The sequence below is a fragment of the Vombatus ursinus genome, unplaced genomic scaffold, assembly GCF_900497805.2.
Source record: "Vombatus ursinus unplaced genomic scaffold, bare-nosed wombat genome assembly UNPS02014973.1, whole genome shotgun sequence".
In the NCBI taxonomy this organism is placed as follows: Eukaryota; Metazoa; Chordata; class Mammalia; order Diprotodontia; family Vombatidae; genus Vombatus; species Vombatus ursinus.
In genome coordinates, this window is record NW_020954751.1 from 936,838 (window position 1) to 950,468 (window position 13,631).

The 13,631-nt window shown below is 40.2% G+C and overlaps 1 protein-coding gene across 6 annotated transcripts in view; it reads right to left on the reverse strand.

Moving 5' to 3' along the window:
- Window positions 1-13,631, reverse strand: part of LOC114030687 (metastasis suppressor protein 1) — a 226,735-nt gene that overhangs the window by 178,534 nt on the left and 34,570 nt on the right. For all 6 annotated transcript variants that reach the window (XM_027845552.1, XM_027845550.1, XM_027845548.1 and 3 more), the window contains exon 4: window positions 4,437-4,510. In XM_027845552.1, the coding sequence (XP_027701353.1) occupies window positions 4,437-4,510 (74 nt within the window). The remainder of the gene's footprint in view (window positions 1-4,436; window positions 4,511-13,631) is intronic.

The window sequence follows — 13,631 nt, forward strand, 5'->3', positions numbered from 1 at the left end:
TCCATTAAGAATTTACAAAGTCTGGAGAAGACATGAGAATATTGGCCATCGGGACCCATGCACAGTCCAAAGCCTACTTTATCATGACCAATATCACATGGTATTATAAGCAAACAATTTTAAGGAAAAGGCAGCAGGGGAGAGTGCTGGACTTGGAATCAAGAAGACCCGGGGTTCAATTTTTACCTGTGACTCTTACTATATGTATGACGCTAGACCAGTTACAACTATTATGAGCCTCAGTCAACACTGTAAGACTTCAAAAGTTAAGATGAGTTGCAATTCCTATCAGTGGAGGCAATATAGGGGTTCACCAAGATATATATCCATAATTCAGTAAAAATTATTTTCTCAGTCAGGTAGGCCATATTTCATTGACAATTAACTGTAATAAAAGTATTTCAAAGTATTTCAAAATGTAGGCAGATATGTACAATGGTGTAGCATTTAAAAATTCTTCTGTCAAAGAGACCCCTCTCAGGACACTTGCTTTCTCCCCACCATTCTATATTGTCCATTCCAGTTTCAACATCTACCACCAACCCTAATTACTTTCCTATCTCCCTCATCTTGAGTTTCCTCTTCTCCCCCTTCAATGAACCAGCATTCTGGGGCCCTAAAGTTCTCCACGTGAACAAAGCAGCCTCCAAACCAGCTACTCTTCTGAAAGACCTCAAAGCCGCCTTTTAAGACAACACCCAATCAGCTGGCCACCTCTCCTGAGATTCACAAAAATTCTGTTCTGTATTTCTGCAATTCCTTACTCGACAGTGGTATGACCTTTGATTTTTGTATACTCCAAATGCTATCACCAACCATAGGAAGGACAGGATGTGAATGCACATAAGCCCCAAAAACAATCAGAAAAGTGACGTGTTGAGTTCAAAACACAGCTGAACCCACACACAAAGAGAAAGCAAATTTAACTGGGATGAAGCAATATGCTTAAGTAAATGCAGCCTTGTGTAAAATTAATTTTCATCCTCATATGAGGACTCAATGGACTAATGCTAGCTCTGGTTCTACCACTTACTGGCTGTGTGACTTTAGGTATCTCATAGCCTCTCTAAGTTTCCATCTCCTCATACATAAAATGGAGCTAACACCTGCCCGAACAACCTCACTAGGTCTTTATGAGGACCAAAAAGAAATCAGGCATGTGAAAGCACTTTGTAAAATTGTAAAGCTTTAAAAAAAGGTATGGTATTGCTATTAATGGGATTGTACTATCCCATATAACTTTCCGAGACTGCTATATCTGCAGGTTAATGGAAAGAGGAAGTAAGCACCATGCTACAGCTACACTGACCAAATCAATCTGAAAAGACGGTACCCTTTTGTGACCAGGAGTAAGAAATTTTTTACTGCAATTTACTACCTAAAGATAGCAGGTGGCAATTACTAGGCCTCAGAAGCAAGGAGGATTAGAGCATCCCAAAGGTCTGGAATGAAGTAAAGGGAGAAGATGCCCTATCCCATGATGAAATAACAGAATACCTCTCAAGACTCTCTGACATCCTGGACACAAGGGCAGCAAAAAAAAAACTATTATCACTGCATATCTAAGAAAAGATATTTAAGAATCTCAAAATTCCAAACTGTGAAATGTTGGCAGAAAGAAAATGATTACTCAATAGAACTGTGGAGAAACTGGAGAAGGGCGTGCTAGTAAAAAATAAGTTTATAGTCATACCTCATACCATATACAGCAATGAATTCCAATTGTCACAATAATCTAAACATTTTAAAAAATAATTTTAAATGGGAGGAAAAGCAAATTATATATCTATCTGAATTGTGGAGAGAAAATGATTTTATTATTGAAAAAACAGAAAATTATTAGGGATAAAAGAGACAGCTTTGATTACATAAAAATGAAAAGATTTTATGCAACAAAAAATATAAAACAATAAAAAGAAAACAAAGAGTGGGGGGATATTAACAATAAGCTTATCTACTGAAATCAGAATTTATCAAAATCTTAATCTGGGGGCCCATTATCTTGCTTTTTAATATTTTGAAAAGTGTATTTCAATACAACTGGTTTCCTTGGTAATCCTATTTACTTTATTTTATGTACATAAAAACATTATTCTGAAAAGTAGTCTATTGGTTTCATTGGTTCATGACACAAAAAACATTAAAAGAACTCCTAATTTGTAAGAAAGTGAAACAAATTCATAAATATAACACCTATTTCCCCAATGGATAAAATCATCAAAAATATGTGAACGGCAGTTTTAAAAAGAGAAAATTCAAGTTCTGAATAAATAGTTGAAAAACTGTTCCAATTCTCTATTAATCCACAAAATGAAAATAAATATAACTTTGAAGCATATGACACCTTAAAACTCAAATTTTCCAAGGGAGTTAAAAATCATAAAATCTAAGAAGGGTGGGGGTATCAGGGAAGAGACATTCAATTCCCTTATCAGAGAAATTGGAAATTGATGCCATCTTTTTGGGAAAATAACCTAAAGATAACAAGCAATTCTACTTTTTAACGCCTGGATCTCACTGCTAGGATTCTATGTTAAAGACTGCTCTACTCCAATGATTCATCATGGTGGAGAGATAGCCCTGGTTTCCCAAAGGCTATCCCAGCAAAGGACAACCTTTGTCAGATTCCAACATGCTAGAAAGGCATGGAGTCCTGGCAACAAACTATGTCTGGTGTCCAAAGAACAGCCTGGCTAAGTACAAAAAGGCTCATCACTAGCAGGTTGGCTACCAGTTGATAAACTCTTTGGCCTCTGCAACCCATAAAACAAAAAATGTTAGTAGTATAAAAAGATCCACCTGTGCAAAAACACTTACGGCAGTTTTACTGATAACAGAAAACTACAAATAACTGAGGTGTCCCAGAAGCTGAGGAATGGTAGAAACAATCGTGTTTTATCAATATAATGGAACAGGACTGCCCCATAAAAATGATGGCTATGCACAATACAAAGAAATATGATGACTGTGCACAAAGTGACACAAAGCAGAGAACGCAGGATTAGAAGGGAAAAAATGCACATTGGCCATCACTATTTTTTTTTAAAAGCAGGAACTTCTTAAGTACACAGATATAAAAGTCAGGGCAATGTAATTTTTACATCTTTATCTATCCCTTACTTTCAATGAAATGTAAATCATCCAGATTATACACTCTTTATTTGGGATTTTATTCCTTATTTAAGGTATTCCTCATTTAAGGCAGGTAAAAGATGAAATGACTGAGGAAACAAAGGTTCAAACTTCTGAGCATATCAATTTATTGAGCATTGCATGCCAAATGCCTAACAAATTGGGACCAGCCTTACTCAACTTTTACACTGGACCCCAAATAGAGGGGAAGACAGATTTTTATGCATAAAAACAATTAATCAATTAATTAATTATCAATTACTCAAATAAGACCAATTAATTAAAGAAAACAATTAACCAGGATACAAAACTCGGTAATCTGATTTCCAATTGGAAGGAAGATTAGGGGCTTTCTGAGCTGGGAGAAGGAGAGAAAAGAGGTGCAATTCCCTGATGGTATCCCACTCCCCCACTCAAGTATCTGTATTCAATCAAAGGAATATGGAAGCAATAAGTGATTGACCAATATGGGGGCAGTTTTCAAATAAGACAAATGGGTTGCATGAGATCTATAGTTGTGAGAAAACTTCTTGCATCAATCTTTGGATCTGACCAGGTTTCTGGTCAGCATAACCTAGGTCCTTAGTTAAGGGTCTCTAAGCAACAGGCAGAGGTGGTCCAGCTTCCCAGTCACACAGTGTTGGATTCAAACAATGCAATAAAGTTTTCTCACAATTCCCATAAATGAATAAAGTTTTCTCACAAGACAGAAATTAGACTAGAACTATAATTGAATAGAAAGGGAACTGCACTAGCTCCAGAATTGAGTCACAAGATGGAGTGAGTGTGGTTCACTCAATTCCTACAGTACAGAGTGCTGAGGTTATTAAGTTTCTAATAAAAATTATCAGAAAAAAAAAATAAAGTTCATGTGAGGGTAAAAAAAAATCAATTTCTAGACTCAGCCAACATTCATTAAGAACCTTGGACACAGAAAAGTCTGGGCTACACAGGATACAAAGACAGAGACAATACAGTCTCAACCCATCATTAAAGGTAAGAATTGGGGCTTACATGATAGCTATTTTAGGCTTTTTCACTTTCACTCCTTGGTCCCTCTCTCTCCACATGCTTTTGATTATAGTACATGCCTCTTATTAAGGAAATTTCCACAGCTTCTTCTCCTGACATCCCTCAATCCCATGAAGTTTTTTCTTGTAGTCAGGGCTTTTTTAAAGGAAAGCAGTATAGTTAAGAGCCCTATGGTAATAACTTGAGCGGCAACTTCTTGTAAAACCACCCAAGGGTGAAGAATCATGTGCAGAACTCAGTCAGTGCTAAGCCTTAAGCCTACATCTGCTTACCACGTGTGTTGGTAGCCATGTCAGCCACTTTCTGAAACGCATCCAAGAAGGCAGCAGCTGCTACTACTGTCGTCCTGAAAGGGAAACAGATAACAAAAGCGTGAGGAATGTCTTATTCCAGCAACTGCAGTAGGGCCAAAAGGCTAAAGCCTTCACAGTCCGACCGGTGTAAATTTCTGCAAGAAAGCCCTGAAATAGTCTTGTTGCAGCACCAACGATGGATGGATGGGCAGACAGATGGATGAACGGATGGATGAACAGATGGATGGATGGATGGATGGATGGATGGATGGTTGGATGAATCAATACAAAGCGAGACACAGACATAGAGAGAGAGATGAACAGAGAAAGAGATGGATAGACAGACACAGACATACACAGAGATGGATGGATAGGATAGATAGATGAATAAAGATAGGAAAAGAGAAAGACAAAAGTCATGCAGAATGACAGATGTGTCAGGTCAATAGACGGAAAGACAGAGAGATGTATCGAGAGAGATATAGAGATATGGATAGAGAGACAGAATGGATGGAGACAGAGAGAGAAGGATAAGTAGAGGGAAAGAGAGACATACAGAGAAAAGAGATTGTATAGATGAGATAGATAGATAAGATAGATAGATAGATACAAGCCTTTTTAAGGTTTGCAAAGCACCTAACATATATATATGTGTGTGTGTATATATATATATACACACACACACATATATATACACACACACACACATATGATCTCACATGCAATACAACAACCCTGTAAGGTAAGGATCATTGGTATTATTATCTCCATTTCACAGAAGAAGAGGCTTAAGTTCAAGGAGGTGCCTATCTCACCTACTATAGGACTCCTTTAAAATGGGATTGTTTTTGCAATGGCAAAAAACAAAAAACTGGATACTAAAAGTATACCTGTGAATTGAGGAATAGCTGAATTAATCATGACATATCAATCAATCATTAAACATTTATTAAGGGTCAACCACGTGCCAGGCACTGTGTCACATGCTGGGGATACATAAAGAGGCAAAAGGCGGTCTCTGCCCTCAAGGAACTTACAATCTAATAGCTATATGGGTACAATGAAATGGGTACAGAGTGCTGTAAGAAATGAATAAAAAGATGGTTTTTAAAGAGTTATAGAAAGATTTGTATGAACTAATTCAGAACAAAGCAAGTAGAACCAGAAAAAATGTATAATATTAATATTATAAAAGTGAACAATTTTGAAGACATATAAAATGAAGAAGAATGAAATAAACAGAACCAGAAAAACAATTTATACAACAACACTGTAAAGACAAACAACTTCAAAAGTTGTAAGAACTTTAATCAATGCAATGACGATCCATGATTCCAGTGGACTGATTGTGAAGCACCCTATCTAACCTCCTAGAAGTGACGCTCAGGGTGAAGAACAGGACATACATTTCTATGAAGGAAGTGATTTAGCTTAACTATATATATTTGTATGAAGGAGAAAAGAAGGGTTTCTGTTTATTAAAAAATAAAATGTAATTCATAAAAACGAGATTATATTAACACCAGACTCAATACCAGCAGACTATCTCGTTAATATGAGTCAATAAACAATTGTAGTTGGGATCCAATTCCACCAGAGCATTCCGTTACTAAAATAGAAAATTCAGGATTGAGATGGAAAAGATAGCGCGCTACAAGAAGCAGCAAACTTCCCCACATTCTTTAGAGGTCTATAAGCAAAACTAAGACGGACCCCTGGTGGGGGTGTCATAGAAGAAATTCATTAGGGGTTGGACTATATGGCCACTGAGTTCCCTACCAACTCTGAAATTCCGTGATTTGGTGGTTAGAAATGTTAAAACAACAAGTGTCTCTCAAAAGATCCCCATTTCTACAAAAGCTATAAACGAGAGATAGAGAAACAGACACAGAGAAACAGACAGAGACAGAGAGAGGTGGAAGAGAGACAAAGAGAGGGAGGGAGGGGGAGAGGGAGAGAGAAAGAGACAGAGAGAGAATGAGAGACAGAGACAAAGAAGGGAGAGACAGAGAGAACAGAGATAGAGAGGAACTGGGTAGAGAGATAGTCTGAAAAGAGAGAATGAGAGACAAAGACAGACAGAGGCAGGGACAGAGAGAGACAGAGAAAACCACAAACATACAATTCTAGAATGCTAGAGCTGGGGGGGGACCCTCAGAGATCATATAGTCCAACCTCCTTGTTTTATGGAGAAAGAAACTGGGACCCAGAATTGAAGGGGTTTGCCCAGGTCGGGAGCCAGATATCAGCCCTAGGTGTCTGATCCTGAGCCCAGAAGTACGTTTCTGGCAGGAATTCTTAACCTGGCATCTGTGAACTTGCTTTTTTAAAAATATACATTTTAATAACTTCATTGCTATAGAGTTGATTTCCTTTGTACTTCCACATATTTTTATTTTGTGCATTTGATTCTGAGGAGTTCCGAGGCTTCACCAGACTGCCAAAGGGCTCACCAAAAAGGCTAAGAATCCCTGCTTTACAGAGAATGTAGTCATTGCAGCTGGGAATGAAAACTGGGCCAGGAAATAATCTATCCCTCAATGAGCATGTGTTAGAGGAGATGCACCAGAAAATGTTTTTTTTTTTTAAAACATTACATCTTCCAGGGGGCCAGGAAACGAAATCTATGATACTATTTTTCAACAGAGGGCAATAATTACAGCATCACCAAATACATGACAAAGGATAAGATAGCAAGAGGGAAAAATGTTTAAATCTAACTTGAGAAAAAGGAGAGATTACTAGTCTAGATTAGTAGTAGTTCCTTTTAATTAAAGATTTTGAAACGCTTCTTAAAATAAGCATCTTGATAGTAGTCAAAAGGGCTTTGCATAGGATGTCTGGAGCTCTAAATACCAAGTTTGTTTGTTTTCTAAAATGGAACCCAGAATTCACAGTGGGAGCAGATCAGTTTCTGATCAATCAACAGGCATTTATTAAACACTTAGTACATGCCAGGCACTGCGCTAAGTGCTGAGGATACAAAGAAAAATTTCTGACCTCAAAGACCTTACAATCTAATTGGGGAAAGAATATGTACATAAGTAGATCAATACAAGATACATAAAGAGTAGACAGAAGATAACCTCAGAGGGAAAGGCATTAGCAATTTGGGGCTGGGGTTGGGATGGGTCACTAAAAAAGGCCTCCTGAAGAAGGTGGTGTATGAACTGAGTCTTGAAGGAAGCCAGAGAATATAAGAGGGGGTGGCAAGGAGGGAGAGTATTCTAGGGAGAGGGGAAAGCCAATGCCAATGCACAAAGTTGGGAGACAGGGTCATATGTGAGGATGGGTAGGCAGGCAAGCAAAGCAGTATGGCTGAACCATGGAGTATTTGGAGGGGAGAAAGGTGTTAGAATGGAAAGCCAGGTTCTGCAGAGTTTATATTTAATTCTAGAGGAAAGGAGGACCACTGGAATCTACTCAAAGGGGGAAAAGGGTGGCATGGTCATATCTATACTTTGGGGAAATTACTTTGGCAGCAGAGCAGAAGATGGACTGAAATGGGGTGAGACTTGAGACAGGAAGGCCAATAACTGCAATAGTCCAAAGGAGAGATGATGAAAGTATGAACCATGCTGGTGACTGTGTGAGTGAAGAGAAGGGGGATGTATGTGGAGGTAGTAACAAACTGTATGACCAAGCGTGAGGATCTGAAGAAGGAAATTCAAAGAATAGGAGGAGTTACAGAAGGTAAGAAATAACCTATAAAGATGATGGAAATAAGCAACATGGCCTGTAGATTCCAGAAGAAGCACTGTCCTACATAAGAATGGCAGAGTCTCTAACTGCACGGCAAGCAGTCCCAAAAGAAAGTTAAGGAAGAGCTGTATTAGAAGCATGCTTCAAAACTGAGGCCTTATATTTTTAATCTGGACAAGAGAAGCTTGCTGAAAGATCAGGAAAAGCTTCATGCTGAAGCAAGACAAAGCGAGGTATTAGAAAATAAATATCACACAACACAAAAACACAATCACCCAAAGTATTTTTATTATTAAAAAAAAAAGAGAAACTCTTCAAATGCAAACAATTTAGTTAACAAAAATTGTGGACATTAGAAAGCTCATTTAAATCCCTGTTATTTTTTCTAGCACAATGGCTCAATTTATTCTTATTTAAGTCTTTACCCATCATTTAAATTTAATCATAGTTTCACAAGTGGCATGGGCAATATTGTTGTGGTTGCTGTTGGTTCCTTTGTTTTCAAAGAGGTCCAATGACATCATAGGGTGCTATCTTGCTCTTGAATTGCATTTAAGTGAGGCAGAGTTGCACAAAGTCACCAGCTTCACTATCTCTTCTAGTATCGCGGAAATCCAGTGGCAGAACAAAGGTCAAGACAACTGGTGATGGCCCAGGATGCTTTGATGTCTAACCAAGCTACAAGCGAGCCATCTGCAGCACCTGCTTCAGCCACCTTCATGGCCTCTGGAACAAACTGCTCTCATCTGCCCATTCTGCCAGGGGAAGTCTTCACATGCTTGGGGTAGACATCCCCCTAACTCACCGATGGGTTTGAGACCTGTCAGTTACCCTCAGCCTGGTTTAGCCCATCTGCCAAGATGGTTTTATCAGGGTGTGGTCACTGTGCCTGCCACAGCTTCTTGAAGGCACAGGTGAGAGCTGGGTCACAGGTGGACCCCAAAGATAGATGAGCAGCCCTGAAAAGGGCTCAGCAAGCCCTCCCACCAGAGCTAGTCCTCCCTGCATAACCCATACACCCCATGGGCAAGAAAGTACCCAAAAAAGTTAGAAAACTAGTCATTCTGAAGGACTGAGAACTTTTAAATGTTTTAGGAGACAAAAAACCCTCTAGTTTCAGGCCTAGCAGCAAGAGACCTAGACTCAAAGCCAGGAACCTAGTTTCAAGTTTCAAGTCTCAAGCCTGCCACTAAATATCCACGTAACCTTGGGCACTTTACTTCCTTGGAAGTCAGTTTCCCCATTTATAAAACAAGGTGGATGATATCCAAGCCCCCACGCCCAGCACTAAAAATTCTGGGTAAAGACAAAGTCCTGTACCAGTACAATTGAAGAATGAAGCTAGAGCCAGTCACTGTACTTGAAAGATATGTCCTTGACCTGAGCCTTGGTTTCCCTGTCTGTAAAATGAAGGTAATGGTACTTATATTACCTATCTCTCGGGTCGTGGTGAAGATGCTCTGTTAATCTTCAAATGCTATGGAAAAAAGTTTTTTTAATTAAATTTTTTTAAATGTTATTGAAATATGCATTATGGAATGACACATATGCACAGAATTGTGGGAGTCAAAGCAGGCATTTAGCCCCTGAGCTTGAGAAAAGGGGTGTGTTGTTCCAAACCTGCCTACATTTGCTTGTTGGGAGTGGGGAGATGATTTAATACTAAGAACTGTAAGTTCCACAGCTTTCTGTTGTCCAAGCACTGATCTAGCTTAGTTCAGAGAGGCCAATCACCCCAAAACTGACCACGACAACTACAACTCTCAAAGGCCTTCTGAGTAAGCCACGGAGGAGCTGTGGTCTATCCTGTACCCATGGAAGGAGAATCCACACGGATGGAACCACAGGTCCTTGAAAGACTGAAGAAAATTTTACCTTTTCTTAAGCTATTTTTCTCTTGTAAACTTGAGCCTCAGCTTCCTCCTAGGTTCAAAACCTGGCCCTGTCATTTATACTCACATGACTATGGGTAAGTCACTGAATCTCTCTAAGCAAAATGGCGGGGGGAGGGTATGTACTAGATAATCTCTGCTACCTCTTAATCTAAGAACCTATGAATCCCTACCCTGGGAGATGGGGAAGAGATGTGAACTGTGACCCAACCTGAACCCAGAGAGGTCACTGGAGCCAGCAACAGGATGTGAGACAGGTGTCCTTTGCTTACTGGCTCCAGGGTGTGTGTCTGTCGTCTGAGCTCTGCCAAGGCAAGGAGGAAAGAGATATCATCTAGAGAGCCCAGGCTTCAAAAGGAGTAATACTTTGAGCAGTGTTGGACTCGAAAGAAACTGAGGGCCTGGGCCCCTTGGGGCCTCCAGAAAGGAAAGGAGAGCCAAATGCCATCTAGGGCAAGAGAGAGTAACAAAACTTCACTTCAAAGGCAGAGAGTCATTTCATCTGGCTATCAATTTGATTCAGGCAATCTAACCAGAAAAAGCAGGAAAAACAAATTAGCAAAATTCACCAACATATCAAAAAAAGTCTGGCATCACATGCAGGGCTCCACACCCATGGTCCCTCACCTCTACAAAGATGGGGCAAGACTTTTGTAATCTCATACCCTTCTCCCTATCTTCCAAACATGTAAAATAGGACTATGTATTATTTTAAGGCAACAGAAAAAAGGAGGGTCAGAAAGCCTAGGATCAGAAAGTTGGCGGGGCAGGAAACCAGTAAGGGGAAATTTATGAAGCCAAGGCCTGGAGATTATGGGTGGAAGAAAAGGAGGAGGTCCTGTGATGCAACAAACCCATGGCATCACAGGAGTGATTGAATTTCACCCTATTAGATTAGGAATTATTCATGTCTTTCCTTGTATCCTACCCTCATTCTTTTACTAACATAAAAAGTCAGCTCAAAAAGTATTTAATGAGCAGCTACCAATGTGCCCTTTAGAACTGCAATAAGGGATGGAGAAGAAGAAATGATCTCTGACCCCTAGAAGCTTAAACTTGTCAGGAAGACAAAATGTGTCTTGTTTCTGGTAGGTACAAAAAAAAAATCCAATCAAGTTTCTCTTTGTGTTATAGGTTATATGGTGTTAATAAAAGCCCACTAGAATCTGAGGTAGTCAGAAAAGGTATCAGGGAAGAGGCTGGGATTTGAACTGGGCTTCAAAAGAGACACTGTGGAAGGGCCCCCAGATTTGAAGTCAGGGGCCCTGGATTTCGGGAGCAGCTAAGTGGCTCAGTGGAAAGAGCACTGGGCTTGGAATCAGGAAGACTGATCTTCATGAGTTCACATCTTGCCTCAGACACTTACTAGCTGTGTGACCCTGGGCAAGTCACTGAACCCTGTTTGCCTCAGTTTCCTCATCTGTAAAATGAGCTGGAGAAGGAAATGGCAAACCACTCCAGTATCTCTGCCAAGAAACCACCCCAAAGGGGGGGGGGGTGTTATAGACTCAGACACAATGGAACAACAAAGACCTGGATTTGAATCCTAGCTCAGCCACTCATGCTTGTGTGATTCTGGGCAAGTCGCTGGAGCTCTGTGGGCTTCAATTTCCTTATCTGTCAATGGAGAAGTGTGGACTACGAGCCACTGACCCTAAATATGGAACTGAGATGGAAGATGAGGAAAAATGGAGAGGGAGGTAAATCAGGAGCAGTAAGAGTGCATGTAGCATGATGGTACAGAAATATCATTAGGCTGGGAGTGGGAAAACCTGGGCTCCCAGGCTAGCTCGCTGTTTCTCAGCTACGAGACCTTGGGTAAGTCATCTCCCTTTTCTGAAACTCAGTTTCTTGACCAGCTCTCTGGCCCTCTTCATGCCATGCCTCTTCCCATCTCTCCAGCCCTGAAGCCTTATGCTCCCAATTAAAGAGAATTCTCCCTTAAAAAAAACAAAAACAAAAACAAGCCAGACACACTGTGCTGCTTCTGCTCCCCGTCCCCTAGCTCTGGGAAATGCCATCGAGTCAATCCTAACATTCCTGGAAAGGACAAAAACTACCCTATGATTCCACCATTCCTATGACTTCCCAACCAAAACACCCCTCCTTTGGCCACCACTCCTCTTTATATGTTGTCTTTCCCTATTAGAATGGAAGCTTCTTGAAGCCAAGGACTGTATTGTTTTCTGCATTTCTGTTCCAAGGGCCTAGCGCAGTGCTTCACACACAGTAAGTATTTGATGAATGCTTTTTCATTCATCTATGTATGAAATGGGATTTTAGAGCTAAATCTTGAAAGCTCTAGGCTTCTCTGACATGATTTATGTTGGGGAATAATGATATATAGGGTCAGCTACATCAGCATTTCTCAAACCTACATTTGGCCTCAGAACACCTTTGGGTTTTAAATACACTGACTGACAAAACTCAGTGCAGAGCCTTTGCTAACCACTGATCTACATGGGCGACCAAATGTTGGACCAAGGACATGAATTACCACTACCACCACCACCATAAAGGGTTCATGAAGGAGGAGAGAAGATTTCAGAAGATTTTGAAGCAGAAAATAAGACTGTTTTCACATAAAAATATACTATATGCATAATTAATTTCATTTTAGAGGGAAAAATATCACTAGTACTGAAATTTTCTTACCTCACAATACCTACATACCCACCAAAAGAACCTACTTGATGCTGCCCATAAATGACATTCCATTTCCTGTCTCCATGTCTTTGTATAAGTTGTGCCCCATATCTGGGAATGCACCCTCCGTCTGGAAGCCCAAACTCTCTTCAAGACATGAGGCCTTGCCTGATCTCCCCAGTTGTCAGGACTCACTCTCTACAACCCTACCCTCAAGTACACCACCCATATTTTGCGTATATTTATCTGCGCATCTGTTTTTCAGACCTTCCAACCCAATAAACTACTTGAGGGTGGGAACTACTTCCTTTCTGTCTCTGTATCCCCAGGGCCTAGCACAATGCCTCGCCTGGCACACGGCAGGCCCTTACTTAAAGCTTGATGAATCAAACCCCTAGTCATATCACAAAGCACCCGCATTCCACAGAATCCCATGTGGGAAGTGTCCAGCTAGATTACGGAGGGACGAATGAAGAATAACGACAAAGGGCCTTGACTATTAGACTGATGCCTCTAGATTCAGGAAATGACTACAGGTTGTAATCAGAGAAATTATGAAAATGGCTATTAGGAATATTAACATAACAGCAAGGGTACAAAATTGATTAGAAGGATCACAGAGCCACAGCTGGAAGGGAATGCAATGGCCACCCAGTCTAAGCCATTCATTTGACATTTGAGGAAACTGAGGCATAGGTAGATTAAATGACTTTCCTAGGGTCACAAAGGTAGTAACCATTAGAAACGGGCTCTGGATCCAGATCCAGTGGAGAAACACTGGCAGCAGGACAATCAAATAGAAAACCACTGGAGTCATTCAGGAATGAGAGGCTAAACACATCTGGCCTAGGAATGATGGTACCAGCAAAAGAGAAATAAATGCAAGAGGCAATGAATGAAGAATCAGTTAAGAAGAAAATAATCTATACTGGTA